This window comes from Rhinolophus hipposideros (assembly GCF_964194185.1).
Source record: "Rhinolophus hipposideros genome assembly, chromosome: 11".
In the NCBI taxonomy this organism is placed as follows: domain Eukaryota; kingdom Metazoa; phylum Chordata; class Mammalia; order Chiroptera; family Rhinolophidae; genus Rhinolophus; species Rhinolophus hipposideros.
Window position 1 is genome coordinate 79,921,420 of NC_138057.1, and position 25,697 is coordinate 79,947,116.

The 25,697-nt window shown below is 53.4% G+C and overlaps 1 protein-coding gene across 3 annotated transcripts in view; it reads left to right on the forward strand.

The window, feature by feature from the left end:
• The first annotated feature begins 2,550 nt into the window (after positions 1 to 2,550).
• The window catches only part of NTNG2 (netrin G2), a 70,297-nt gene continuing 47,150 nt past the window's right edge, over positions 2,551 to 25,697 (forward strand). For 2 of the 3 annotated variants that reach the window (XM_081065276.1, XM_081065278.1), the window contains exons 1-2: positions 2,551 to 3,542; positions 7,093 to 8,155. In XM_081065276.1, coding sequence (XP_080921402.1) covers positions 7,943 to 8,155 — 213 coding nt within the window. In that variant the 5' untranslated portion in view covers positions 2,551 to 3,542; positions 7,093 to 7,942. The remainder of the gene's footprint in view (positions 3,543 to 7,092; positions 8,156 to 25,697) is intronic. The other variant, XM_081065277.1, reaches the window with a different exon arrangement.

Sequence of the window (25,697 nt, forward strand, 5' to 3'; positions counted from 1 at the left end):
TTTTGTGTGTGACTTTATAATTTCCTGTGACTCGTTTGTCCCATTTATGCATATTTCCTCATTGTAAAGGAGGCAAGCAACACAGAAATAATATAGATGTATATACAGAGGGTACCAAAAAAATGTATACACATTTTAAGAAAGGAAAAAACTGTATTAAAATTCTAATACTCAACATATGCAGATAACAAAAGAGAAATACAAGTCATGTGTATACATTTTTTTGGCACCCCCAGTATATAAAAGCAAGCATGTCATTGCCCCCATTTCCCCTGTTCGTACTTTGGTGTATAAATCCTTTTACATATACATACATGTATACATATACATATATCTCCTTTTTAAAAACACAGGTGGAATAGAATTCAATGCATTGTTCTGCAGATGCTTTTTGACAGTAGATTCCACATACACTATTCAAATTAAAACTGTGCAGTGGAGCTAAAATCCCACCAATGATGAGAATGATTAGGCTGCTTGTGAGAGGGGGGCCAAAGATTATTTTTTGGGAGATTCATTAACACTTTCCTGCTCCCGATGCTCAGCTTCTTTCCATTGCTGGGAAAAGGCTATTTGTCATAAGGTACCATAATGAAATTTAAAAATGAAGTTCTCTTGACCACCTGGTCCCTATATAGCTGGAATCTTATTTGTTTCCCATCCTGGAAAATAAGCACTTTATTGTTCACTCGAAAAGAATGCAGCCTCCTGGAAGCTGCGATGGCCTGCTGTCAACCCAGGATCTTCACACAGAGACCACCTTCCCTGGTAAATCCCCTCATTATGTGGATGGAGAAAGAGCAGGGAAGTGTTGACCCCAGGCCACAAAGCTAGTCAGGGGCCGAACCCAACAAACTCCATTATCCTGACTTTCGGGTCAGTGCTCTTCCACTATCCCATAATTCTCAGGGTCTGGAAATGGGAAGACGGAAGACGGACAGGTTCTGGAATGGGTCCCCGAAAACGCCTGTTGGCTGCAGTTTGTTGGAGAGACAGGGAGTACTGGGCAGAGGCTGGAGAGGTGTTGTAAACATTGTTTGCAGGGGCACACAGCTTTCATACGGGTCACTTAAACCAGCAGGACAATAACAGGAGGACCTTCCACTGTATTTAGATGAACCACAAATAAGAAGCATCATCCTTCTGCATGTCTTGTTGGTTGTCCTGGCAGCCTCCAGTCTCGGTGATGAGGGAAGAGAAGCGCGTTTCCCAGGGGGACAGCAGGCTGAGGGCTGACCAGGTCATCACTCACCCTGCTGGTGTGGTAGCCCCACCCAGTGACTGTCACTGCTGCTTGCAGGCCAAATGCTTAAACATCAAATTGAGACATGTTCTCCTTGGTGGAGGAGCTTCTTCCTGCTGGACGCCTTGAGGCCTGGGAGCAGGTAACCAGGGGCTGGCATCCACCTGTTCTCCAGGACAGCTCTGTGGAGTGGGACCAACCGCCGTGCGTGGGACCTGAGCCCACACACAGGAGGAGGCACTGGACAGCCTTGTTTTGACCTTCCTTTGAATAGGAAAGACTCACGATTCACATCGCACAGATGGGGAAACTGAGGCCCAGAAGTACTCTGAGCCATGCCCCAAGTTAACCAGCAAGTCAGGCAGTGGCAGAGTACCACCTGGGGGCCTGAGAACCCTGCCCCCCAGGCCAGAGACTTCCTTAGCTGTGTGACCTTGGGCAACTTACTTAACGTCTCTAAGCTTCATCTGTACTTTTGGGGCTTGGCTAATAGGAGTTAAGTCACAGCGCTGCTGGGAAGAATCGGTGGGTGATACATATGCTGGTTTGCATAGTCTGGCATAAAACAGGTGTGCAATAAATGTCATTACTATTATTAATATTATTAAAAGCACGTGACAGTCTTTAATTCTGCATCCTCTGTCTGCTCTGTGACAACAGTCTAAATGTTATTCAGCAGTTCAGGCCGCTGTCCAAGCTTGGTAGAGCCAAGAGCAGGGAAGGGTTAAGGCGGAGGTAGGGGAGGGCAGAGGGGTGGAGCCCTGAGGGGCAACCTCATGCTCCTCGTCCTGACACCCTCTGTGACCTTGGACCAGTCCCTCTCTTTCTCTCTTTCTCTGTCCTTAGGCTCTTTGTTCTTGAGGCACCCTGCTTGTGCGCTGCAGTGAGAACCCACCCTGGAGGGGCCCAGGAGCTCCTGAAAACCACTTGTGCCCCTGGGAGAAGAGGAAGCTCTCCCATCGCCCAGGGAGCCAGCCTGGCAGGAACTCTCCAGGGGGTTGACCAGCCCAAGGCTGCCCTGTGTTGCCAAGTCCGCGGCCTCTGCCGGCCCCGGCCCCTGCAGGAGTCCTCCCACACCCTCCTCCCGAGCTTACCACCGAGGGAGGCCCCTCCTGCCCCCTGTCTGCACTCCCTTCAGAGCCGGCTTGGCTTCGTCAAAAGCAGGGCCCATCAGGGTGGAGGCGGCGATGTGTCAGCTGGTATTCAGGCTCTGGTTGTGAGCTCAGATCGCTCCCCCTCCCCATCTCCCCAAATCCACCCACCCACACCCCTTTCCCCACTGCTTGGGGCCTTCTGGGTGGCAGCACTTCACAGAGGGAGACAGAGCAGAAGCCTTGAGCCCTTGGCTGCTGGGGTGGGCGGACTGACTCACTTAGCCCCCTCCCTAGCACCGATGGGGCAGCCCCCACGCCCATGGGCGCTGGCACCCGGGCAGGCCCCTGGGTCTCGGAAAAGGCGTCTGCAGCCCCGCGGCGCCTGACCTGCGCTGGCTGAGGATGCGCTCTGCGCGCTGGGACCCGCTGGCCCCCGGGCGGGGAGGAGATGCTTAGGCGGCGAGCCCCCGGAGCAGGCTCGCTCCCGCGGCCGCCTGCTGGGGCCACCCCGACCGCGGGCCCGCCGGGACGCCCCTGCTCGCCGCGCCCCTCCCCGGGCGGTGGCGCGTCCCCCGAGTCTCGCAATATTTCCTTCCTGCACCTTTAAGAAGACCGTTGCTCCGTGGTGGGATGGTGTGTTAAAGCCACACAGAGGAAGTTACGCAGCCGGGATCAGACCGAGAGATAAAAGCCCCGATGGTGATCGTGAGCGATGGCAAGAGGATTTGGCCTCGGCATTAACTTGGAGCTGAGTGCCGGGGGGCAGTGAAGCGCCCAGCCATCTGGCCCGCGCCGCGCGGGGGGTGCCCGGCGCCCCGACGAGCAGCCGCGAAGCCCACCCGGGCCGGGGGCCGCCCGGTGCCCGAGCACGGGGCCTCTCCGAGCCGCCCAGGGGGCCCAAAAAGTTTGCACTTGTTAGCGCCGACCTCCCGCTCGCCCGCGGCGGGCGATGCCGGCGGCGCGGGTGGCCCCCTCCCCCTGCCCGCGTGTCCGGGACGGCTGCGGGCGGCCCCCCCGGCGGCCCCAGGGCTCCCCGGCCCCGCTCTGACGGCCACAGCGGCGGCGGGAGCGGCGCGAGGAAGGAGCAGCGGCTGGCGCCCGCGGCCCTCGCCCCCACCAGCGCCAGCCCGGGGGGAGGCGGAGCGCCGGGGGGTGGCGTCCTCGGCCTCCCAGGTCCCCGCTCCGGGAAGCTGCTCCGAGCCGGGGTAAGAAGCACGGGGAGCGCGGGAGGCGAGCGGGGGGAGACGGGCTGCGGCTTGGCCAGCTCGCGTTCATTTTGAAAGGGCTTCGGTGGCCACGCAGGCTCTCCCGGGCCCGGGCGCCGCTCAGGGCAGCCCAGCAAAGGCTTGGATGCAAAAGTTATTCGGTAGCGGCTGTTACTAGCCGAGGACTGGAGTCGCAGAGAGGGGGGTGTGTGTGCGTTTGTAGCACCATCTTAAAGGAGTAGCTTGTCTTTCTGGCTGGCTTTTCCCCACCAGGGTCTTTTTCCCTCGTGTGCGTGGTGGGGATGGATGTTGCAAGAAAGCCTGGATGTGTTTGTGAAAAGGAGATTAACCCTTCTGTCGCGCCGCTTTCCCACCCCAAGTCAATCGCTGCCAGCTAGGGCCCCTCCCCCACCCTGCCCATCTCTCCGAAAAGTGGGTACGTGCGACTTGCACAGGGAAACTCTTGGCCAGCCAGGACTGGAACGTTTCTTTCGGGGCCGTGGAGGGGTGGGCTAATGGGGGCGGGGGGGGCGCAGGGACCGGTTGGGGCCAATGTGGAGTCGAACCTCGACCTGCGCGGCTCACAGACGGGGGAGCAGAAGCGGCAGGAAGGCGGGCAGAGGACCGTGGGCTCTTGGGGTCGCCCGCTCCGGAGTAAGTTGTGTGCCTGGGCGGGGGACGGCGGCAGGGTCGCTGCTGGCAGCAGCACTGGGAAAAAAGATGCAAGTAATTTCTGGCTCTTCGCTCGGTGTCTTCTAATTAAGAGGGGCAGTGCCAAATGAGGGGGCACCCTCGGTGCCGGCCGGGCCTTTATTAAAGGCGTGATTATTAATTGCCCCGGTGGCTTGCACTCAACTTCGGAAGACAAAAAGCAGCTGCGGGATTGCCGGCCAGTCCACGTGCTGCGCACGCCTGCGCGGCCCACCCCAAGCCGGACTCGACCCGGACCCCTGCGCGCGCTCGCTGAGCCGAGGCCGCTTCCTTGCGCCCGCCCCCCTCCCCCCTCGCTCAACTTTTCTGGGCTCCCTGGCCGCGGAGAGGGCGTGGGGGGTGCCGAGAGCTGGAGAAGTCTCCTGTTGCGGGGCTGGGGCACCAGAACCGCCAGAACCCGGGTGCTCGCTAAGCCGGCGGTGAGCCCGGCACCTGCTGGACCCCGCCCGGGGCCAGGTGGGGAGCGGGGGTGGGGGGACGGGAAGGTGACCTCGGCGGGAGCTGCTCCCCTTTCTTTCCTCGCCCCTGGCACCACCCTCTGCAGCCAGCTTCGCCTTTTTCGGCTGCCTCTGCTGGAAAGGAACAGGGGACCTCGGGGTGCGCTGGGTTCCAGGAGACGCCCCCGGCGCCCCCGGCAGCCCCAGGGAGCCCAGGGGCTCCGCGCCCTCGGCGGCAAGTTTCCCACGAGGCGAGGGCGCAGCGGCAAGTCGGGGAGGAGCCAGCTCCGAGAAGCGCTAATTCAATAAGAGAGAGAAATCTGAGTTCAGAAATCCTGGTAAAATCTAATTTTCGGGTTTTAATACCCTGGTCATCAGCCCCCCTCGGCTCCTCAGGACTCTTAAAAGAAAATAAAGCGCATCGATCCCATTTGTTTCGGGAGCTGCAGTTTCTTAATAATATCAGGTGAAGATTTATTTTCCAGGGAGAAAACGACCCACGGGACGCAACCTTACTCTGCAATTTCCCTGCTGGCTTCGCCCTCCCTCCGCTTTCCGCCTCCTTATTCCAGGGACTCTCGCGTCTCTCCCCGCCCTCCTTTTCTTCCTTTTTGGCAAAAACCGACTGTAATATTCGCATGCTGGGTTTACAATTCCCCTACGACGGCAGCAGCAACGCCCAATTGATTGATTAGTTGTAAACACATTTATTACCCTCCTGCCAGATTTTGTTGTTGTTGCCCCCCTCCCCATTTTCCAGGGAATGCGTGGCACTTACGCCAACAGAGCTGCAAAGCAATGAATAGATTTGCGAGTGTCCCCGAGCGCCGCTCGCGCCGGCCTCCCGGCCTCCGGGCCTCGCTGCCTCCCTGCGCTCGGCAGGTCCCGCGCCCCGAGCAGCCGCCCGTCCTGCACACGAAGGACGCCCGCAGCCCGGCGCCCTGGTGCCCCCGCCGTCAGGAATGCCCTGTTAGTGAACAGTTGGGACTCAGCGGCTGGAAGAATTAATTAGGGACCTGCTGTTTTTCTGGGCCGCACGAAGCTCGCTCGGGTAGAGGCATCCAAACCTTTGCCGGCCTCGCTATTTTATTTTTACTACATTTTCTCAGGTTGTAAAAATAGTCGCCAGGCGGGTTCTTTCCGAGAGTTTTCTAGCCAGGAGCGCATTCAAGGCCGGGCAGACTCTATAACAGGTTTCTCTTTAAACAGCCAGAGGTGAGACGTGGAAATGTGGTGCCCTTGCTTCTCATTCATCTCCATCAAGAGCCCTTCAGCCAGAGAGAGGGGCAGGGGCCTCTTCAGTGCAGATTTACAATTCAGGCCTGGAGCGCAGGGCGCGGCGGGGCCTTCTCCTGGGGGGGTGCTGGGCCACCAGCCACCTTTGGACTAGAGCACCCCTCTGATGTGTCATTTTTGGCAGGAGGGTTTGTGTCTGGGTGGAGAATGGGGTTTCATGGAAATACAGCCAACTCTTCAGGGTCCTTCTGTGTGCAATGGCAGAAGAGGATGTCAGGTGAGCACCAGCCTGCTGCCGTTGGGGACTTGAGATGCTATCACAGGCATGATACCGGAGTAATTAATAACAGACACTGCTCCTGTGACTCATTGCGGTAACCTTTGCCCTGTTGGCTAGTAGTTTTGGCCGGGATCCCACACTGGCTGGACTCAGATCTCCTAGTGGTATATCCAGTGTCTGGGGACACACCACATGACTGGAGTCCTGTTTTTCACAGCATAACATTCGTTTTAGTTATATCTCTTTGGGCTTTTAAATAATTACCAGTAGCTTAAAATAGTAAAGCAATAACCATAATAGCGATCCATTTATAAACATACCCTTTAAAAGATGATTGCAAAATTTGGCCTTGATCAGAAAATCTAATATGACAAATCATTGTCACTTCTGCCGAAGTCTCAGCTTCCCTGGTTTCTTAGAGTTAAACATCAAATTCAGCGTTTCAGAGTTTGGAGAACTATTTATCAGCATCTGGCTCCCAACTAGCGGCGCCTGTGTGGACCCCTCTTTCCCTGTACCTGTGACACATCCTCACCTACACCTACAGTTACCGTCTGGTGTCTGCCATTCACAGCTGACAGTTGGACTTGTTCGTCATGGTATTTTCAAGCAACCATTCGATCTTGGCTGCTGGGGATGTTTTAGAGAGTCAGCGACCCCAAGCAGGGGCACTTCTGCTGACCTAGCACCCCCATTAGTGGGGAAAAAATGCACCACCTTTTTACTAATGTGCCCAATCTCCAAATGTGCAACTCTAATATTAATAAAAATAACCCAGTTTTCTCGGGAGACCTTGCTAATGCGGCCTCAATTTTTGCACATTTTGCCAGAGAGCTTTTGTTCTTACACATCTTTATCCCCCCCTTCTCTTTTTAATTTGTTGCAGGTGTTGTTGCTAATGAGCTCTCCTCCCTTCTTACAATGAAAGGCAAGCCAGACCCCGGGTACCTGGATGCATGGAGAGCTGAAGTCCCAGAAACTTCATAATAAGTTGCTGATGGCTACCAGCCAAGGTCAGCTGGCCCCCATTAGTGCCTGTCCCCACCAAAACAGAGCCAAATAAGCTTCTCCCCACTTAACACCTCAGTAGCTTTTTATGTTTTGGTCCAGCCACACCATTGTTGTCACTTTAAGCCCATATGAAAAGAAACCTCTTTTATGGGTCTGAGATGCCAAGTCCAGTCCCAGAGAGGGAACATGTTTCCAGCTAACACACGCACCTCCTGGTTTTATTCTATCTTTACAACGCAGGCCAGAGGGTTGTTCTGCAGTAGTGGTGAGCACATCACACACGAAGGGCCTTTTAAAGACCTGGATTGATTGGAAGGACAAAAATTACAGGCAATGTGATCCAGCTCCATGCCAGAGCCCCGTGGATTTCCTCCCTATCCCATTTCCACCCACTGTCACAATTTGAGAGTCTGCCTGATTTGATCAGATTCACCTCTGGGAGAGGTACAATGCCAAGGTCAGGAGGACGCCAAGTTATGGGCAACTTTTTGATCTGCCTATCAGCAGTCTGAGAAGCGCTGGCTCTGAGTTTTCCATCTTGGCCTTTTGGAAAAAACAAGTTCCTTGCCGTCTGCAACCCGGCGGTACTCGAATCCCTGGGACATCCGGCCTCCGTCGCCTGGTAGATGTGGCATTTCCATGCTGAGGCTGAGAGCCCCGCCTGACCCCGTCGTCGCTGACTGTCCAGGGCCCCTCTGGGCTGCGCCCCTGCAGACTGCACAGCCATGCTGCGCCTCCTGGCACTTTTCCTGCACTGCCTCCCACTGGCTTCTGGGGACTATGACATCTGCAAATCCTGGGTGACCTCAGACGAGGGCCCCACCTGGGAGTTCTATGCCTGCCAGCCCAAGGTGATGCGCCTGAAGGACTATGTCACGGTGAAGATGGAGCCCCCGGGCATCACATGCGGAGACCCCCCTGAGAGATTCTGCTCCCACGTAAGTCCGCCCACTGCTGTTCTCTTGGCTCAGGCCAAGTGGGAGGGGGTCTGGGACAGACCCTTGGGATGGGTGAGCAGAGTGGGAGGACCAAGATACCAGGTTTCACTCTCCTGCATCTGGGATTGGGATTTTGGCACCTTGGAAATGTGCCAAAGCAAAGCTACCCTGAGAACTCTGGGGTCACGTGACATCGTTCTCTGGGGTGGGGAAATTCTTGGCCAGCTGGCGACGAGATCATTTCTTCTCAGTAGTCATAATTCCAGCCTTGAAAATAAGCCCCTCCTCCATTGTAGGAAGTCAGCATGCTGGGAGGGCGAGTGAGGTACTATTTGCAAATGCTACAGTCTGACCAACTTCTGCTCATCCTTTCAGCCTCGAAACCGCCTAGCCCACCCCATCCAATCCAGCAAACAGTTTTACCAGGCCAGGGTGTACCAAGCACTGAGCTCGCACTTTGCAGGGGAAGGTCTGATGGAAGTGTAGAGGGTATTCGTAAGGGAGGAAAGAGGTTGACCAGGATGGATCGTGTGGCTGGCGCCCTTTCCAGTTCCATCCCTGTGTGCCAGTACTTCAGTACTCGAGTAATGTCAACAACAACAACAAGAGTACTAGCAGGGATCATTTATGCGAGCTCCTTGAGTGAGTGGACTAAGAGCTTGATCTGTGATATTCCGTGGAGTCCGCCCCTCAGCTCAGCACAGGTGATTCTGTGTTGTATAAAGTAGGAGTTTTAGGGAATGGGTTCTGGACCAGTGGCATCTTTGGGCCTCTGCTCCATCATCTGTAAAATGGGCACATAATGAGCTGTTGTAAGGAGTGAGCTGATACATATGTATGATGTGCTCAGAATAGAGTCTGGCACAGAGCAAGTGTCCCTAGATGTTAGCTGTTGTCATTCCCATGGTCCAGATGGAGAAATTGAGGTCCAAAGTCACACACCAGGAAGTGGTAAAGCTGTGATTCAATGTCTAGCTCCAAAGTCACTGAGCTAAAGTGCCTGCTGAGAGGTATCTTCTCTCGTGGGCCGTGCTCTGGAGACCCCGTGCCTGTCAGGAGGTTAGGCAGGGCAGCCAGGCTGCAGGAGCTGACGGGAAGGTCTCGGTGTCACGTCGGGTGGCTGCTGCCGCTGTGTCCTTCAGGGAGCCTCTGGGTCTCTGGGTTTATGGCTGGACTGAGCAGATATCCCCACTGAGCTCCTGAAGACGCCTCAATCCATGGGACGCTTGAGTCCTATCACAGAGCAGTCAGCCCAGGAAGGTAGGTTCCCACGTGGATAGTCAGCTGTCCTGACGCTGTCACTGTGGATGGTGGCTGGGCTGAGAGAGAGGGAGGGAGGGCAGGAGAAAGCAGCACAGGGTTGGGAGCCAGGGACTGGGCACTCCGTGGGGACCACTGCACAGAACTTCCCTGGCTCAGGGATAGGCAAGGGGGCCAGGCCCTGCAGATCAAGGGCAAAGCCAAGGGGAAGCCCAGCTCTGAGTCTGCATCTCCGTCTGGCCGACCCTCCCCCACCCTGCCCCCTCAGCTCATGTGAGGACGTCTCCACACACTCCCTGAGCAGAGTCAACCGCTGTCTCTCATGTTAGAGTCTTGACTGTATTTCTGCTCTTAAATATTAATCATTGCCTTAATGTGCTGGGGGGTGGGGCCGTGGGGCAGGGAAGCTAAATCATAATTCACTGCACCAGCTTCCAGTCAAGGGCTGGAGGGGTGGAGATGACCATCAGACGCAAGTCCAAGGCCCTCTCCTGGCCAACACCGGCTCAGGAAACCCTTGGCCTTGGACCTCGGCCCTGCCCCCACTCTCATACAGAGACCCCATTGCAGCTGCCAGGGTGGGCTGGTCACCCCCATAGTCGTAATGCCACCCAGCCTGAGCCCAGGCAGGTGTCCTCGAGCCTTGGCCTCTGGAACAGGCTTTTGTCCCCTCCTTCTCCTCTCCTGGGAAGACAGGTGAGGACGCAGGGGAAGATGAGTGTCTCTACCAACTCCCACATCGGTGGGTCCTCAGTGTCTGACACCTGTCTGATGGAATTAAATATTTCATTATGGGCTGCCATCCGGCTCTGCCTTTGATTACAAATGTGCGGCTGACCAGGCTGGGGGCACGGCCTTGACAGGCGGAGGGTGGCCTTTCTTGGGGGGTGGGGCTGGCTTCTGTGGGGAGGAAGGGGTCACATGACGGGTTCAAACCCCACGCCACCATTTATGGCAGTTTCACCTGAGCAGGTCCTGTGAGTGTCTCACTGAATCATCTCTAAAATGCTCTGAGGAGGGTGCCGTTCTAATCCGGGTTCGGGATTAGCAGGTGTTGCCCAAATCCTGCCAGGGTCACTCGGTCTAGAAGGCAGGCTGGGAACTTACTCATCAGGCAGCTCGGCCTCCTCTCTCTGAGCTTCAGTTTCTTCCTCTGTCAAGTAGAGATAGTGCTGTCACAGTGCTGGTGGTGACCCACGCGGTGCTGACACATAGTAGGTGCTCTGTGTGTGGTAGCTGTTATTCGCTTAGTATTGCTGTTAGGACGCCCTCGGTGGTGTCCCTGCCTTTCCTTCTTTGCCCGTCTCCAGCCTTGAAGGTGCCACGCCCTGTATTTGTAGTCTCAGGGCTGCAGGCAGACGACAGACAATTCGTGCTCAGGCGGCTTCAAGTCCTGCAGCCACGGCAAGTGGTCACTGGCCACGAGGGGGCGCCCTAACGGCAGCCAGGCGGCTCACTGCCCGTAACCTACCAATGGCCAAGTGGGTCCCTATTCCGGGCACCCCTCCTGCAGCAGGTGCTGGGCTGTCCCAACATCCAACCAACTGGAGCGTGAGCCCAGGAGCACCCTGACGGTGCAAGAGGGACGAAGGGGTGGCTGCCCTTTTCAGGGTTCATGGTGCAGACCCCCTCGCCCCCCAAGCTTCTGTCCTTCAGCAAGACCACCCGAGAATTGTAAATTCCACCCTGGTGAGGAGCGGGAGGGGACGGAAGACCAAGATAAATGAATAAATAAAAACCTATTGGCTCTAAATGCACAATGAGAATTAATAGGGATGAGCTCTCAACCGAGGACTCTTGGGCAAGGACAGAATTTCAGCGAGGGCTGGAGGAGAAGAGGGGTGCCCCTCCACCCCTCGATTTCCAGGGCCTGGTCCGGGATGGCCAGTCAGGTGAGGTTGCAGGCCGAGGAGGAGGAGGAGGAGGAGGGAAAGGCAGTGCCCAGAAAAGCTTCTCAACTGCTTGCAGGGCAACTGCCACTCCCAGGACCCCTTGTAAGGGGGGGGGGGGCGCGTCACCGGTAGGCATAAGGAGCAGCCCGGTACTGCTCCAGGAGGGAGGTGGCAGAAGCCGTGAACGGTGGACCGGAGGGGAAACCCTTTCCTTGTGCCTCTGAGACAAAAGCTCACCCTGGAGCTTCAGGAGAGATGGTGAAGAAGGAGAGAGAGAGAGAGAGAGAGAGAGAGAGAGAGAGAGAGAGAGAGAGAGAGCCAGCACCAGCACCAGCCACGGACCAGGCAGGAGATGTTCGCAGCGATCCTACAGCTCCTCACTTGCTACCCAAAGTGTAGTCCTTGGACCAACCAGGAGCACAGCCTCACCTTGTTAGAAATGCAGAGTGCCAGGCCCCGCCCCAGACCTGCTGAGCCAGAAGCTGCATTTTCACCAGAAACCCAGGGGATGTGGAAGCAGGCGGTGGCGTGTGGGCCAAGAACGCTGCTTCACCTAATGCTCAGTGGTGGTGGCCCCTATTGTTGATGTTCCCAGAGGATCTTTGCAGGCTAAGTGGGGGATGGGTTGCTGCTGAGGGAGAAAGAGAGCAGGAGGCGTGCAGGGGTCCTGGGAGTGAGGGGATGGAGCTGGGGCTGAGATCCCTAAATGTGGGCCTCGTGGAGCAAGGTTCCAGAGAGAAGAGGCACAAGAGACCAGCAAGAGCCACAGGCCTGAGACCTGAAGACCTGAGCTCGCATCCCAGCCTTGCCACTCCACTCACGGGCTTGGTGATCTGGGCAAGTCTTTAAACTCTCTGAGCCTCAGTTTCCCCATCTGTAATGGGGGATGACGGTGACTGCCTTGCCTACCCCACCACCTTCCTGGGAGATGGAAATGCCTCTCTCTTAATACGTCCTGTGCTTAAAGAGAGTAAGCTCTGTTCTGGTGTGAGGCTTTGGTACTATCGTTTATCCACTCTTGATAATCTTGCTTTTCCCACAGTGAAATAGATGAATATTAAATGTATCTAGGACACTTTAGCTCACAGGTCCTTGGTCTTGGTAGACAGGAAAATCAAGAGAAGGCCGTGAAAGGAAGATGTGTGCATCTTTAAGCACACGTCTTCCTTAGAAGCCGCTTTACCTTCTCTGTGCCTCAGTTTATCCAGATGCAGAGCAAATAGCCCCATCCCTTCCCCACAGGGTCTGCCCAGCTGATTAATACAAATGGCAGGTGGGTCCTGGAGCCCTCAAGCCCCTCCCCTGCATGACATCGACAACCTCCTCACAGAGGCCCTACCTCCTGCTGGACTTCCATGTTCAGAAAATGTTTCCATTGAGCTGCACTGAGCTGACCAGCCCCCAGGCTCAGGGAGCCTCCCCCCGCTGCGTTCTGGCCCCCAAACCCGTAGAGGACAGCATGAGGACATGTCTCCCAGCCTCTCTCCTTTCTCCATTACCCCCCTCCCATTGGCAGACGCTCCAGGTCTGACCTCATGCCAGGCACAGTTGGGATGGGACAGTAAGATAACTCTTGCAAATCCAAGTAGACAACAAGAGAAACCCAACAGATGTTAAGGACCACATACAACTAAACCCAACAGATGTTAAGGACCACATACAACCACATACAACTAACAAGTGTGTGTGACAGACCTGATGTGGCAGGAGCTCGAGAAGGAGAAGACCTGTCTCTCCCTGTTAGCCCTCAGTGCTCCAGCTCACCCAACATTTCCCCCTCCTTGCCTGCGTCCATGCTCTCGCCTCTCCCCACAATGCCTTCCTTTGCTCTCTTCATTTCTGAAGTTTTCACGTTTACCAGGATGACCCCAGCTCCTATTTTGAGGTTCAGGTTGGACCCCACCTTCTCCCGGAAGCTTTCCCTGACTCCCTAGCTCAGGTGGGTTACGGCATCCCTGTCATTATGCTCATTGATGTAGCCTAATAGTTCGGAGCCGAGGCCTGGGGGTAGAGAGAGAGAGGATGATACCCCATGCTGTGTGACCTTTGGCATGAAGCTTAACCTCTCTGAGCCTTATTTCCCTAAATTGAGGCTATTACTAGAATACACATCAGGGACTGTCATGAGCACAGTGCCTGGCACATAGCAAATGCTCCGTTCATGCTAGTCATTATACTCCTGGTGCTTGCTTCCTTCTTGGATTGTGAGCCCCTCAAAGGCAGGGCTCTCTTGTTCATCTTTGCATCCCCCCTTCTTGGCTCAGTCAGTGCTCACTAAGTGTTTAATGGATGGGTGGGTAGAAGGAGAGTGTGATACAGGAAGGCTTCTCGGAGGAGGAGAGCTCAGGGCTGAGTCTTGTAGGAAGAACTAGGGTTTTGATCAGGACAGAGGAGGCGCCAAAGCCTCTGCTTCTCTCCATTAGATCCCTGTGCCGTGGGGACTTGCGATCAGATGACACCAAGAGGTCTGCACAGCTCTGTCCTTAAGCAGGAAGTGATTTTGGAACTTGAGCTTCATCCAACCCTTCGTTAAAGCCGCTCAATCTCTTGAAACGCCTGAGGCAGGGCCCAGCCTAGGACAAGAATAGTTCACGCATGCCATCTTGTTGCACCGTGAAATCTCCTTCCTGGGGAGCAGACAAGTGACAGGACGGAGGCAATGCTGCAGTGAGGTCTGGGGCTCACATGAGTGAAATCTTTGTCCCTTACTTTTCTTAAGAATGTGGGTTTGGGGCCAGACACCCCATGGAAGGTGGGGGGAGGGCACCTGGAGTGCAGTGGGGAATGGAAAGGGCCTGGAGGGGACATCTTCCCAAAGAATGTCAGAGACTTAGAGGTGCCAGAACTTTCTAGTTTACACAGCCCTGCTTCCCCAGGCTCATCTCCCTCTTCGTTCTCTACATGTCCCAACCCTGATTTTTAATATCTTTTCATTTTCTCCTCTGTCACGTGTATTGTCATGGGCTGTCTCAAATCCTGCATGTGACGAGTCAGGGTTGGACAAGGGAGACACAGGCAGGCTGCACCAACTGTGGACAAAAATGTGGGGTTTGGGATGAGGCCGATGGGGGCTCGTGCTTCTCCCGCCCCTCTGGGTTGTGGGACTTTGGATAAGTCCCTGAAGGTCCCCAAGCTTCAGTTTTCTGATCTGAAAATGGGGATAATATGATACAACCTCAAAGGACGGCTGTCTGAACAAGATGAGATGGGCATGTAAAGGCCTCTGTTGGGTGCCTGGCACCACATGAAAGTTCCAAAAAGGGGATTTTTTTTTCATCCTCGAATTTGACTTGAGAGACAAAAGGAGTAAAAGTAAAAAACACAGACAGAACATGCTCCCATGGGCCAAGCATGTAACATGGGGTGTAGTCAGCGTGGGCTGTGGCAGTTCAGAGGGCGGGGTGCTGGGGTGGCTGCGTGTGGTCTGTGGCCGTGAAGGGTTAGAAGGATTCAGAGGAGTGATGGTAGGGGCCGATGAAATGACATGTGCAAAGATGCAGAGGAAAGGGGTAGGGATGACATGAGGGGACAGTGTGTGGGTGGCGGAGGAACAAGCCACTCCACCTCCTCGTTGCATTGAAGCTCCCACAAGCCTGTGGGGTGGGGATGTTATTGTGCCATTTGATGGATGAATAAACGGAGGCTTCCCAAGGTCCTCTAAATGGGGCAGCTGGGTCAACCTTGCTCTGGCCAACGGTGTGGGGGGAGGGAGAGGAGGAGGGAACAGTGGGCAGGCAGAGGCCTGAGGGAGCCCACAGGGCATGGAAGGCCCAAGCCGTGGGGCTGGAACAGAGCTTGCCAGGCTCAAAGGAGCAGGTGCCAAGCTGCGCCCCTCACCCTCACGGCAGGGCCTGGGCTGCAGAGCTCTGTTCCAGTCGCACAGCATGTGACCCAGGCTCTCCTGCCTCGGACCTGGCCAGGGCCCATAGTGTCCACAAAGGTGCCCAGCTCCTTCCCAGAGTGACGAGGACAGCGGGAGATGGCAGACGAGGCAGAAACCCGTTCCGTTCGGCTTTGGTTTGCAGATTCTGATTTGTTTTTCATCAGCAGCAGATTTGCTTAAATATATGAAAATGTGTTTCTAATTCCCTGAGCACACACCAACTGCTGGCAGGGGGCGGCGTGTTAGAGCAGAATGACCGCTGGCTGGGAGCCGGCATCTCTGAGCCCCGGCAGAGTCTCCTTACTGCTGGCACACCATGCCAAGCCCCTTAGCCTCAGTTTCCCCAATTGTGCGACGATGGGGTTTGTCCCTATTAACCAGTTCATCCAGCATTCCTGGGTGATTGCCAGATACATGGAATTTGGGGAAATCTAGGTTGGGGTTCAGCCTTGGTCACAAACAGACAGCACAGGGGACTCCAGTGCAGCAAGAAGGGTTCCGGCCTGTATCCTATGCCTAACACAGCACCAGGCTTTATATTTTTTTAATTCTAATCCCTTTAGTATAGTAGTCTCATAAATTAAAATCAAAACAAAAACAAAGCCAAGAGCTAAAAATATAATGGTACATCACATAATTTCACTCTGGTTTCTGCTTTGAAATTATTTTTTTTTAATTTTTAAATTGAGACGTAATTGACATATAACATTGTATTCATTTTAGGTGTTCAACATAATGATTTGATATATGTAGATATTATGAAAGGGTTAGCATAAGAAGATTAGTTAGCGTCCATCACCACACGTAGTTACAATTTATTTTCTTGTGATGAGGGCATTTAAAACATTATTCTTCAATTGTTAAACTGAGGTGAAATTCATATAACATGAAATTAACCACTAAAAATTTTATTGTGGTAAAATACATACAACATTAAATTTTACCTCGGTGGCATTTAGCATATTCACAATGTGCAACCACCACCTCTTTCCAGTTCCAATCATTTCATCCCCCCAAAAGGACATCCGGTACCCATTAGCTGTCACTCCCCGCTCCTCCCTCCCCATGATCCCTGGCAATCACTTGTCTGTCCTCTGTCTCTGTGGATTTGCTTATTCTGGACATTTCCTATAAATGGACTCGCACAATGTGTGACTTTCTGTATCTGGCTCCTTTCACTCTGCGTAATGTTTTCAGGGTTCATCGAGGCTGCAGTAGGGGCCCGTGCCTCATGCCTTTTTTATGGCTGAGTCATATTCCTTGGTGAGCTCTCCCACATTTTGTTTATCCACTCATCAGTTGATGGATATTTGGGTTATTTCCACTTTGGGGCTATTATGAATAATACTGTTATGCAGATTTGTGTGCAAGGTTTTGTGTGGACATATGTTTTCATTTTTCCTGGGTACTCCTAAGAGTGCATTGGCTGGGTCATATGGTCATTTTTATATTAAGTGTTTGAGGATCTGCCAAAATGTCTTCCACAGCAGCTGCACCATTGTACAATCTCATCAGCGCTTTACAAGGGTTCTAACTTCTCCACATCCTTGTCAACACTTGTTACTTTCCATTTTTGTTTTTATTATTATGGCCATCCTAGTGGGGTGAAGTTATATCTCACTGTGGTGTTGATTTGCGTTTCCCTAATGACAAATGATGCTGGGCCTCGTGGGCTTATTGGCCATTTGTATATCTTCTTTGGAGAAATGTCTGTTCAAATCCTTTGCCTGTGTTTCAATTGAGTTGTTTGTCTTTTCACTGTTGAGTCGTACATGTTTTTTATGTATTCTGGATACTAGATCCTTGTCAGATATACGATTTGAAAACATTTCCCCCATTCTATAGGCAGTCTTTTACTTTCTTGATTGTGTCTTTTGATGCACAAAACTTTTTTATTTTAGTAAAGTCTAATTTATCTATTTTGTTGTTGTTCTTTGTGCTTTTTTATTGTTATTTTCAGGTATACAAAGCAACATACGAGTTAGACATTTATAACCTCCCTCCCCCACGCTACTACCCCTCTGACATCTTACATAGCAGTTACAATACCATTGACTATCTTCCTATGCTGTACTCCACCTCCTGTGACGGCATATATACCATATATATACACATACACTCTTTTCCTTATAGTTGACCTACAATTTTATTCTCCTTCAGCTTCAGGTGTACAGCACATTGGTCAGGCATCTACACAGTCTATGAAGTGACCCCCTTGATAAGCCCAGCGCCCATGTGGCACCCTACATTATCTTTACAACATTGTTGATTATACTCCCCGTTCTGTATTTCATATCCCCTGTTGCTTGTGATTTTGATGTCGCATCTAGGAATCCACTGCAAAATCCAAGCTTATAAATGTTTACCCCTATTTTGTCTTCTGAGACTTTTATATTTTCAGCTCTTATGTTTAGGTCTTTGATCTGTTCCGAGTTAATTTTTGTATGTAGTGTAAGACAAGCGTCCAGCTTCATTCGTTTGCATGTGGGTATCCATTTCTCCTGGGCACCACTTGTTGAAGAAACTGTTCTTTTCCCCATCAAATGTTCTTGGTACCCTTCTTGAAAATCAGTTGATCATAGATGTGAGGGTTTATTTCTGGACTCTTAAAAATTATTCCACTGAGGCACTGAGCATGCTCTGTGCAGTGCTTTGCCAAGTCCTCCCAAATATCCTGTGTGGTAGGAACTGCTTTTATCTTATTATCTCCATTTCACAGAGAAGAACCGGAGACCCCAATGCTGAGTGGTAGAGTCTAGGCTCAAACTTAAACCCTAGTCGTTTAACAACTCTGGCATGGTGAGGCCTGGGGAGGGGGAAAGCCCAACTGCTCACCCCTTCCTCCCTCCCTCCCTCTCTCACCTCCCTTCTTTCCTCTCTCTTTTTCTCTAACATATCTTTTAGGATGTTAACTTTGATTCTCAGAGGAGGGTAATTGGGGAGGGGACGTTATCACCTGTGACTTCTCGCTGGTCTTCTCTTTAGCTTCCAATTCACTTCCCACACTCCCAGGGCACCAGATTCTGTCTGTGTCCCCACCTTTGCTACGCAGTAGCACAGGTGATAAAAAAAAATGCTGATGGTAATTATCCCGCATCTCAAATAGAGAGTGCAATTTGGAAGGGCTCTTAGAGACTGCCTAAAACCAGAGAAACCTCAGTATCTACAAGCACATTACGGAGAAACTAACTGCTCAAGGGAAAGTGGGTGCCTGGAACCTGTACCCCTGAGCCCCCCTCCCGCACCCCAGACAGTCCTAGGGCTCTGTGAACACATATGCTACTGCCAGTGGAGACCAACCACTGCCCTCCATTTCCTCCGTGGGGAAACAAAGGCCCAGCAGGATGGAATGACTTCCTTGGACCCCCTGTGAGGGAGCAGCAGACCCAGGAGTTCCAGCTGTAGGCCATGGTTCTCCCAAAAGAGCCCTGCGGACAGGAGGCATTACACACCAGGTCTCCATGCAGCCACTCACATGGCTTTGACCTCACATGGTGGCATTTGGCGGGGAAGTGGGATACCTGTCTGAAAGCCACCTGCGGCTGGCAGGGTGCCTGCGGGAGCTGTACCTTCAGGGTAGGTGTGGCCAGAAGGTTAACACGGTTGCTCTCTGGCCTGCTCAGGTGAGCTCTCGTACCTGGGTGGAGCCCTAGTGACTGGACACTGCTCCGGAGTGTTCCAGCCCACCCATGACATGGTTCTCTCGGTGTGACAGCGCCTTGAAAGATGGGCAGGAAGGGGACGTTTGCGTCAGGCGGACAAGGCCAAGTGTGAGGCAGGAGGGCGGGCAGAACGTTAGCCATCACTGCAGACTCAGCATCAGTGAGGACCCTCCGATGTCGCGCGTGGGGTGCGTGCCGGCCCAACCCCAGCCCTGGGCTGGGAGCTTCCGGAAGTGAGACCAGGGCATTTCGCTCATGCGCACTGCCCAGCACTGGTGCTTCTTCACGCCCGTCTCGCAGGGTTCAGCTGGGGTGTCCCGAGGTCCCCCGCGACGCACTTTCTGTGCAGTTTTGTGTCGTCTCCACAACACTGAGGCAGCTAATATTACAGAATAGGAGAGGGAGGCTCAGAGAGGTGGAGAGACTTGCCCAGGTTTGCACAGCCAGTGACAAAACCAGGATCTGTCTCTAGAGCCTTGACCACTGTCCCATCCTGCCTTGTTCTGTGACACCAAAGTCTGAATAGCTCTCCTGAGGTTGGCAGTTAGAAGGGACCCAGGATCTCAAGATGCAGCCACAGAGAAATCACCTCACCTCTCAACATCTTGTTGGTAGAAAGGAATTAATCTAATCCATGTTGATGGATCTGTCCAGACCTAAACTTGGGGGTATCTAGAGATGCCCCTCCCATGAAAGGGACCCCGGCCCCGTCTTCAAGGATCTGGCACCCTTCTCTCCCAGCAGTTTGTCCTGTGTGCTTTGGGACCGTGTGTGGACCCCCTCAGCCCCTCGTTCCAGCTCCTCCTGCTGCCCGAGTCATTTGTCCACTTGACTCCAAGCATCGACCAGGGAAATAAAAGGAAATGAAACACGATCAGAAGACTGTTGTTGGGCAAAAGGTGAAAAGGAGGCCAGTGACAGACGGAGCCGGCAGGTAAACCCAGAGCTCCCATCAGCTGAGGCACTGCCTCCCCTCTGCCTCCAGCCCACAGAAAGTGGACAGTGCCTACTGGGGGACCCTGATTCTTGGATTGTCCCCTCCGTCTGGGGAATCGAGATAGCAAAGGAGAAGGCAGCTGTGCAAAGGGCATGTTGTTCTGTCCCTGTCCCCAGCCCAGGTGCCATCCGAAACCCTTGGCAGCAGCTCCGGGGCTGGCATTATGCTGGGTCTTGGATCTTGGGACCAAGCTCCCCACTGAATTGGCTGCTAGGAGCCGGTGACTGGGGCAAGTCTCACCTCCCTTTGGGATGCAGATTTCCTGCCTGGGCCCTGAGAGGATCTGTGTATTTAACCTCTGAACCCCACTGTACGCCCAGATTCGGCTTCTGTCTTTTGGGTCTTTCAAACTTGGAGGGAGAGGGGGAGGCCTGGAGAAGAGCGATAATCTCCCAGGCACCAGGAGGACCCCGCCCCATCTGCAGCAAGACCCCAGAGTAGGGCTCCACCTTTGGGGGGTGGGGTTATGGTGCTCTCCTTAGAACAACACCCACGCACACACGCACACACTCACAGGGCTTCCCAGACCACCCTGAGTCTACCAGTGGGCCCCTATAGTCCTTAAGCTCAGAAAAATCCGCGTTTGTCTTCAAGTAATTGACTGGTCCTATTGTCTGAGGATTTTCTTGATTCCATATCTTCTTCAGCCTCCTCCTGTTCCTCAGACCAACAACAGTTTACATTTATTGAGTGCCAACTGCATACCAAGCATTTGACCTAAACTAGCTCATTGAACTCTCACAGAACACTTATAATAGATCTCATATTTATACCCATTTGAATATGAGGAACCTGAGGTTCAGAGAGGGTAAGCCACTTGCCAAAAGTCACACAGCTTCTAAGTAGTGGAGACTGGCACTTCCGTCCCGGGCTGCCTAGACCCAGGGCCAGCTCCTAACCAGGCTGCATAGCTGACTTGAAGTGCTCCAAATATCTCAGCAAACGCCTGGTAGATTGAGGCTGGGGTGTGTGTGTGTGCGCACGCATGTGTCTGCACACACGCAGCCATTTGTGCTGGGTGAGCATACTGTTCTGTGAGCCTCTCCTCCCCCTAAACTCCCTGACAGCCCGAGGAAAGAGGGTGGGAGAGGAGTGACAGTGGCGTTTACCCACCCCCTCTGCCCTTTGAGACATGCTAGAATCTGCTAATCTACTTATTTGATAATTCACTTATTTCATGTCTATTTGGCAGTGTGTGTGCTCCCACGCACCAGCTCTGAGAAAGCGAGATGGCTTTGCCTGGGGGAATCTGATCTGTTTTTCTGGGGAAGCAGTGGGGAAAAAATACACCAACAATGCACAATAATGGACCTAAAAATAGAGGGTGGAGGGAGCAGTGGGAAGGGGGTCCTGGTGTCTGCTTTCCATGGGTCTGTCTGTCTGGCCCCTCCCACTTGGTTTCCCCAAGGGTCTGGCTGCTTCTCAGCCTCAGAGAGAGACCTGGGAAAGGGGAGGAGTAGGAAAGGGAGCTAGGAGGACAGGTGCCACCCCAAGATGGAGTGACCTACCCTGAGGGTCTGATGTGGTTGTCCTGCGGTGTCCTTCGCTGAGTCAAACATGAGAGCACTGTAAGGGGTATGTCTGCAGTGGGAAAGGGGGTTCACATTTTGTGGTTCTGTCCTCCATTAGCCCCACGTCTTCAAACTCTTGGGGCAGCCTTCTCCAAAGGCCCTGAACCCAGATGGCAAGTGGGATTCCAGAAAGAGCCGGGCAGGCAGGCCGTGCTGTGCAGACTCTTGAGTGTTTCTCAGCTGGGCTGTACAGTGGAGTCACGGGGAGCTCCTAACTCCCCCCATCCCAGACTGCAGCTCCCACCGGCTGCCTGCCGCAGGGTCTCCGGTGGGCCTGGGCATCAGGATTTATTAAAGCTTCCTGGGTGGTCGCAGGAGGCAGCCAAGTTTGAGAAGCATCATGCAGTCTTTCCCGGGACTGCACTGGGTCCCTCCCAGCCTTAAGCATGTTGTTTTTTAAATTCAAAGTCCAGACTAGGCGAGAGTTTGCTCTTGGAACCTTGCTTACATCTGAGCTGCAGGCATTCCATCCTTGTTCTAGCTTCCTGGGGCCCGAGGGGTGCCAGCTCCCCACTCTTTTGTTCCCAGGTTCTTAACCTCTCTTCCTGGGAGGAGGCTGACTGGCCAGGACCAGGACCTTCCTGCAGCTGCTAAATGTCAAGGCCGCCTGGCTCCAGACCTCTCCTGTGATCCCCACCAGGCTCCGGCCCAGCCAAATGCATTAACCCCTCCCTCCCTGCAGCCTTTTGCAGGTCTGGTCTAGCCCTGCACTTGGTCCCTCCACAAGGGGAATCCTCCTCACCTGGTCAATCTCCCTCTACCTGTCCACATCCAGATCACCCACCCTTCTGAGCCTGTCCTTCTGAAATCTCACCTCTTCGAGGAAGCCTTCCTGACCATCCCAGCCAGTTCCCCTCCAGGCTTGTCATCCCTGCCATTCACAGGACCAAGTCACAGGCGACTTCCTGGTGGTCACAACAGAGTGGCCAACACTCCCATAAGGGGTCAATGTGCCCAGCTAACCAGAAGTGTGACTTTGAGTCAGTGCCCGGCCTTTGGGGGCCTCAGTTCCCTCACCTATAAAGTGGGGATGATGGGGATGGCAGGGTTGATGACATGGCATGGTGCCCGTCCTTGGATCAGCCGTACCAGGCTCCCAAACCTGGCCAAGTCACTACAGAGGGTTCTGCTTGGTTGGTTGCTTTCAATCTGGAGCAGAATTTCTGGCCTCAGGGCCAGAAATGTTTTCATTCTGCTTCCCTTCCCAGGGATTTTGATGGGTGACCAGGTCTGATCGTTGCTTCTCCAGTGCTATTTTGTACCCAGAGGACTATCAGAAATAAGTGAATGAATGAATGAATGAACGAGGCCTTACTCATTCAGCCTTGCCACTCCCACCCCCACCAAGGGCTTCGTTCACAGAATGATGCACCTGTCCAGGTGTGTCCAGGTGTGCCCAGGTGTGGGGCAGGCCCAAGACCTTCTTCCTCTGCCCAACCACTTAACACCTCAGAAACCAACAAGAAACCCTTGAAGGTCTTGGCTGGCGGCCGTAGGCATGGACACATCCCATCCGACTGGGTGCTATGTCCTGAGACCAACTTTCAAATGCAGAGAACCCAGAGAGGGGACCCAGTGAGGAGGGGGAGTCACTCTGCAACCCTTAATTAAGCACCTTGCATGTGCCAGACTCTGCCCCTGCTTTCACGGAGCACTCAGTGTGGAGGGGACCCACACACGTAATTAAAAAGGAAGTCACTAAGAAAACTGATCAACTGCTCATCTGAGGGTGGGGGATGGGGTGGCCAGGCACCTGCTCCTGGAGGAGGGATGTTTAAGCTGACACCTCAAAGGGATGGAGGGGAGGAATTCCAGACAGAGGGTGTCCCATCCTGAAAGCCCAGGGTGCGATGAGGGCTGGGCATCAGGAAAGGAAGAAGAGACTAGAGTCGAAAACGAGGCAGGAAAATGTCTCCAATATGATCATAAAATAATCTGCAAAACTATTGTATATGTTTTGCAGAAAAAGACATCTGTGGCATAGAAATCCATTACGTTATCCCTGAAGCAAGGAATGACTGTACAATAAGAGGCAGTGTGGCCTGATGGGCATGTACGTGGGCGCTTCTAGCACCAGTTCCACGCTTTGCTCAGCGAAGTCGTGGGCAAGGTGCCCCACCTATGCCTCAGTTTCTCCATTTAAAAAATGATATTAGGAGTTGTATCATAGCTCACAGGACTGTTGTGAACAAAGAAAATGACATTTCACATGAAGAATCATCATCTCAAGTTCTGATGCGCATAGAATTCTCAATGTGGAAGTTTGAGAAAAGAAAAGTGACAAGACGTGAGGTGGGTGGGAGAGATGGGCAACACAAGGGTGGTTTGGGCTTGGCCTTTATCCAAAGGGGGGTGGCTCTGGGGTTCAGCAGGGGAGCTGGAAACACCCTGGAGTTTTTATAAAGGGCATCTGGTGGCAAGTGGGGGTGGGGAGGCCCAAGGGGTTGGTAGTGGCCAGGCAGGGGGTGGACAGGGGCCAAGGTTAGGGAAGGGGGCTGCTGGGATCACCTGCAACCTCACTCCCTCTTGGACCCTCCCCTTTTAGTGACCACCACCACCACCACCACCATCATCACCATCACCACCACCACCACCACCATCACCACCACCACCACCACCACCACCATCACCACCACCACCATCACCACTACCACCACCATCACCACTACCACCACCATCACCACCACCACCACCACCACCACCACCACCATCACCACCACCACCACCACCACCACCATCACCACCACCACCATCACCACAACCACAACCAGCACCACCATCATCACCACTACCACCACCACCACCACCACCACCACCACCACCATCACACCACCACCACCACCACCACCACCACCACCACCACCATCACCACCACCACCATCACCACCACCACCACCATCACCACTACCACCACCATCACCACCACCACCACCACCAGTCCTGGACCTCTTTCAGGACCCTGGGAGGCCCCATTGTTCTGTAATATAGTAAGAAAGCCAGGTGCGCCTCTCAGAGAAAGGGAGGCAGGTCTCTGCAAAGGCCAGGATCTGGGGACAGGCTGCTGCCCTGAGTGCTCTAGCCAGACCCTTGAAGGGGACCACTCACTGCCCTGCCCCCCGACCCCACCCCCTCCCAGCATTTAAGTCCTCCAAGGCACTTTTTTTTCTTCCATGATAAAATATTCATGTCAGCAGAGCAGGCCCTCTCTGGGAAGGCTGCATGTGTCTGGCTTGTGCTTAGCACAAGCTTTTAAAGAGCAGGACGCTTTTCCTACTCTCTAAGCATTTTCTGAGTCCTGAATCAATAATGCACTTTACTGGGCTTCTCTGGATGTCGCTTTTCTCTTTCTCGGCACCCTTCCCCCACCCTGCTCTGTTTCTCTCCCTTTCTTTCCCTCCTTCTTTCTTTCATCCTTCCATTCTCCTAATTTCTTTTATTTACTTTTCTAAAAAACATAAATAAATGAAAGTGTGGAGCTGGTTGGGTAAGGAGCCTCTAATGGGGGTGGGTAGGGGGTTGGGCAGGAAAGGAGAGGGAGGAGGCAGGGGCAGCTGCCAGGCAGGAGAGCTCCAGGGTAAACAGGTTGAGTCTGTGGCTGGGAGGAGGTGAGCAGGAGGTGAGGAGGAGGGGCAGCTGAGCCTTCCCACTGGCCTGGCCCCCATGGGAAGTAGGAGCTTTGGCATAGGGGAGGAGGAGGTCTTGGGCTAACCCAGCCTCTCGCTCTCCTTTTTCTAATCAATTAGAAAATGTTTGCAGCACAACCAGAGAAAACTGGATCAACACGTAAAAGAAAGGAGGCCTCGAGCAAAGTAAATATGTGGAGCATGAGCCAAAATAGAGCACCAAACTTTCTAAGGAATGAATAGTTCAGTTTGGCTTGTTTTTTTGTAGTAATGAGTTCCCTGACACTGGGGGTATGTAAATAGAAGGGAAGCCATTCCTTCTCTGAGATGGATGCCCGTGTGTGTCTGATCAGTTATGTGGTACTTAGTGAGGGGCTGGGGTGTGAAAGTCACCTGGGGGAGGCCACATGATCAGCCAGGAGAGAATTTCCTACTGTGAACATTCCTAGAAATCTGGCTGTGGGAAGAATCCACATATGCCCAGGGCCAAACAGAATGTATCTTTTTTTTTTTTTTTTTTAAGAAGAAAATTTTAAATTCTTGAAGAGAATAACCCTTGTCTAACCAGAGCCTTAGCAAGATCTCACCCCGCCGCCTTGGACTGTTCAGCTGATGGGGGAAATCAGCCATCCTGGGTGGTGGCAATCAGTGCTG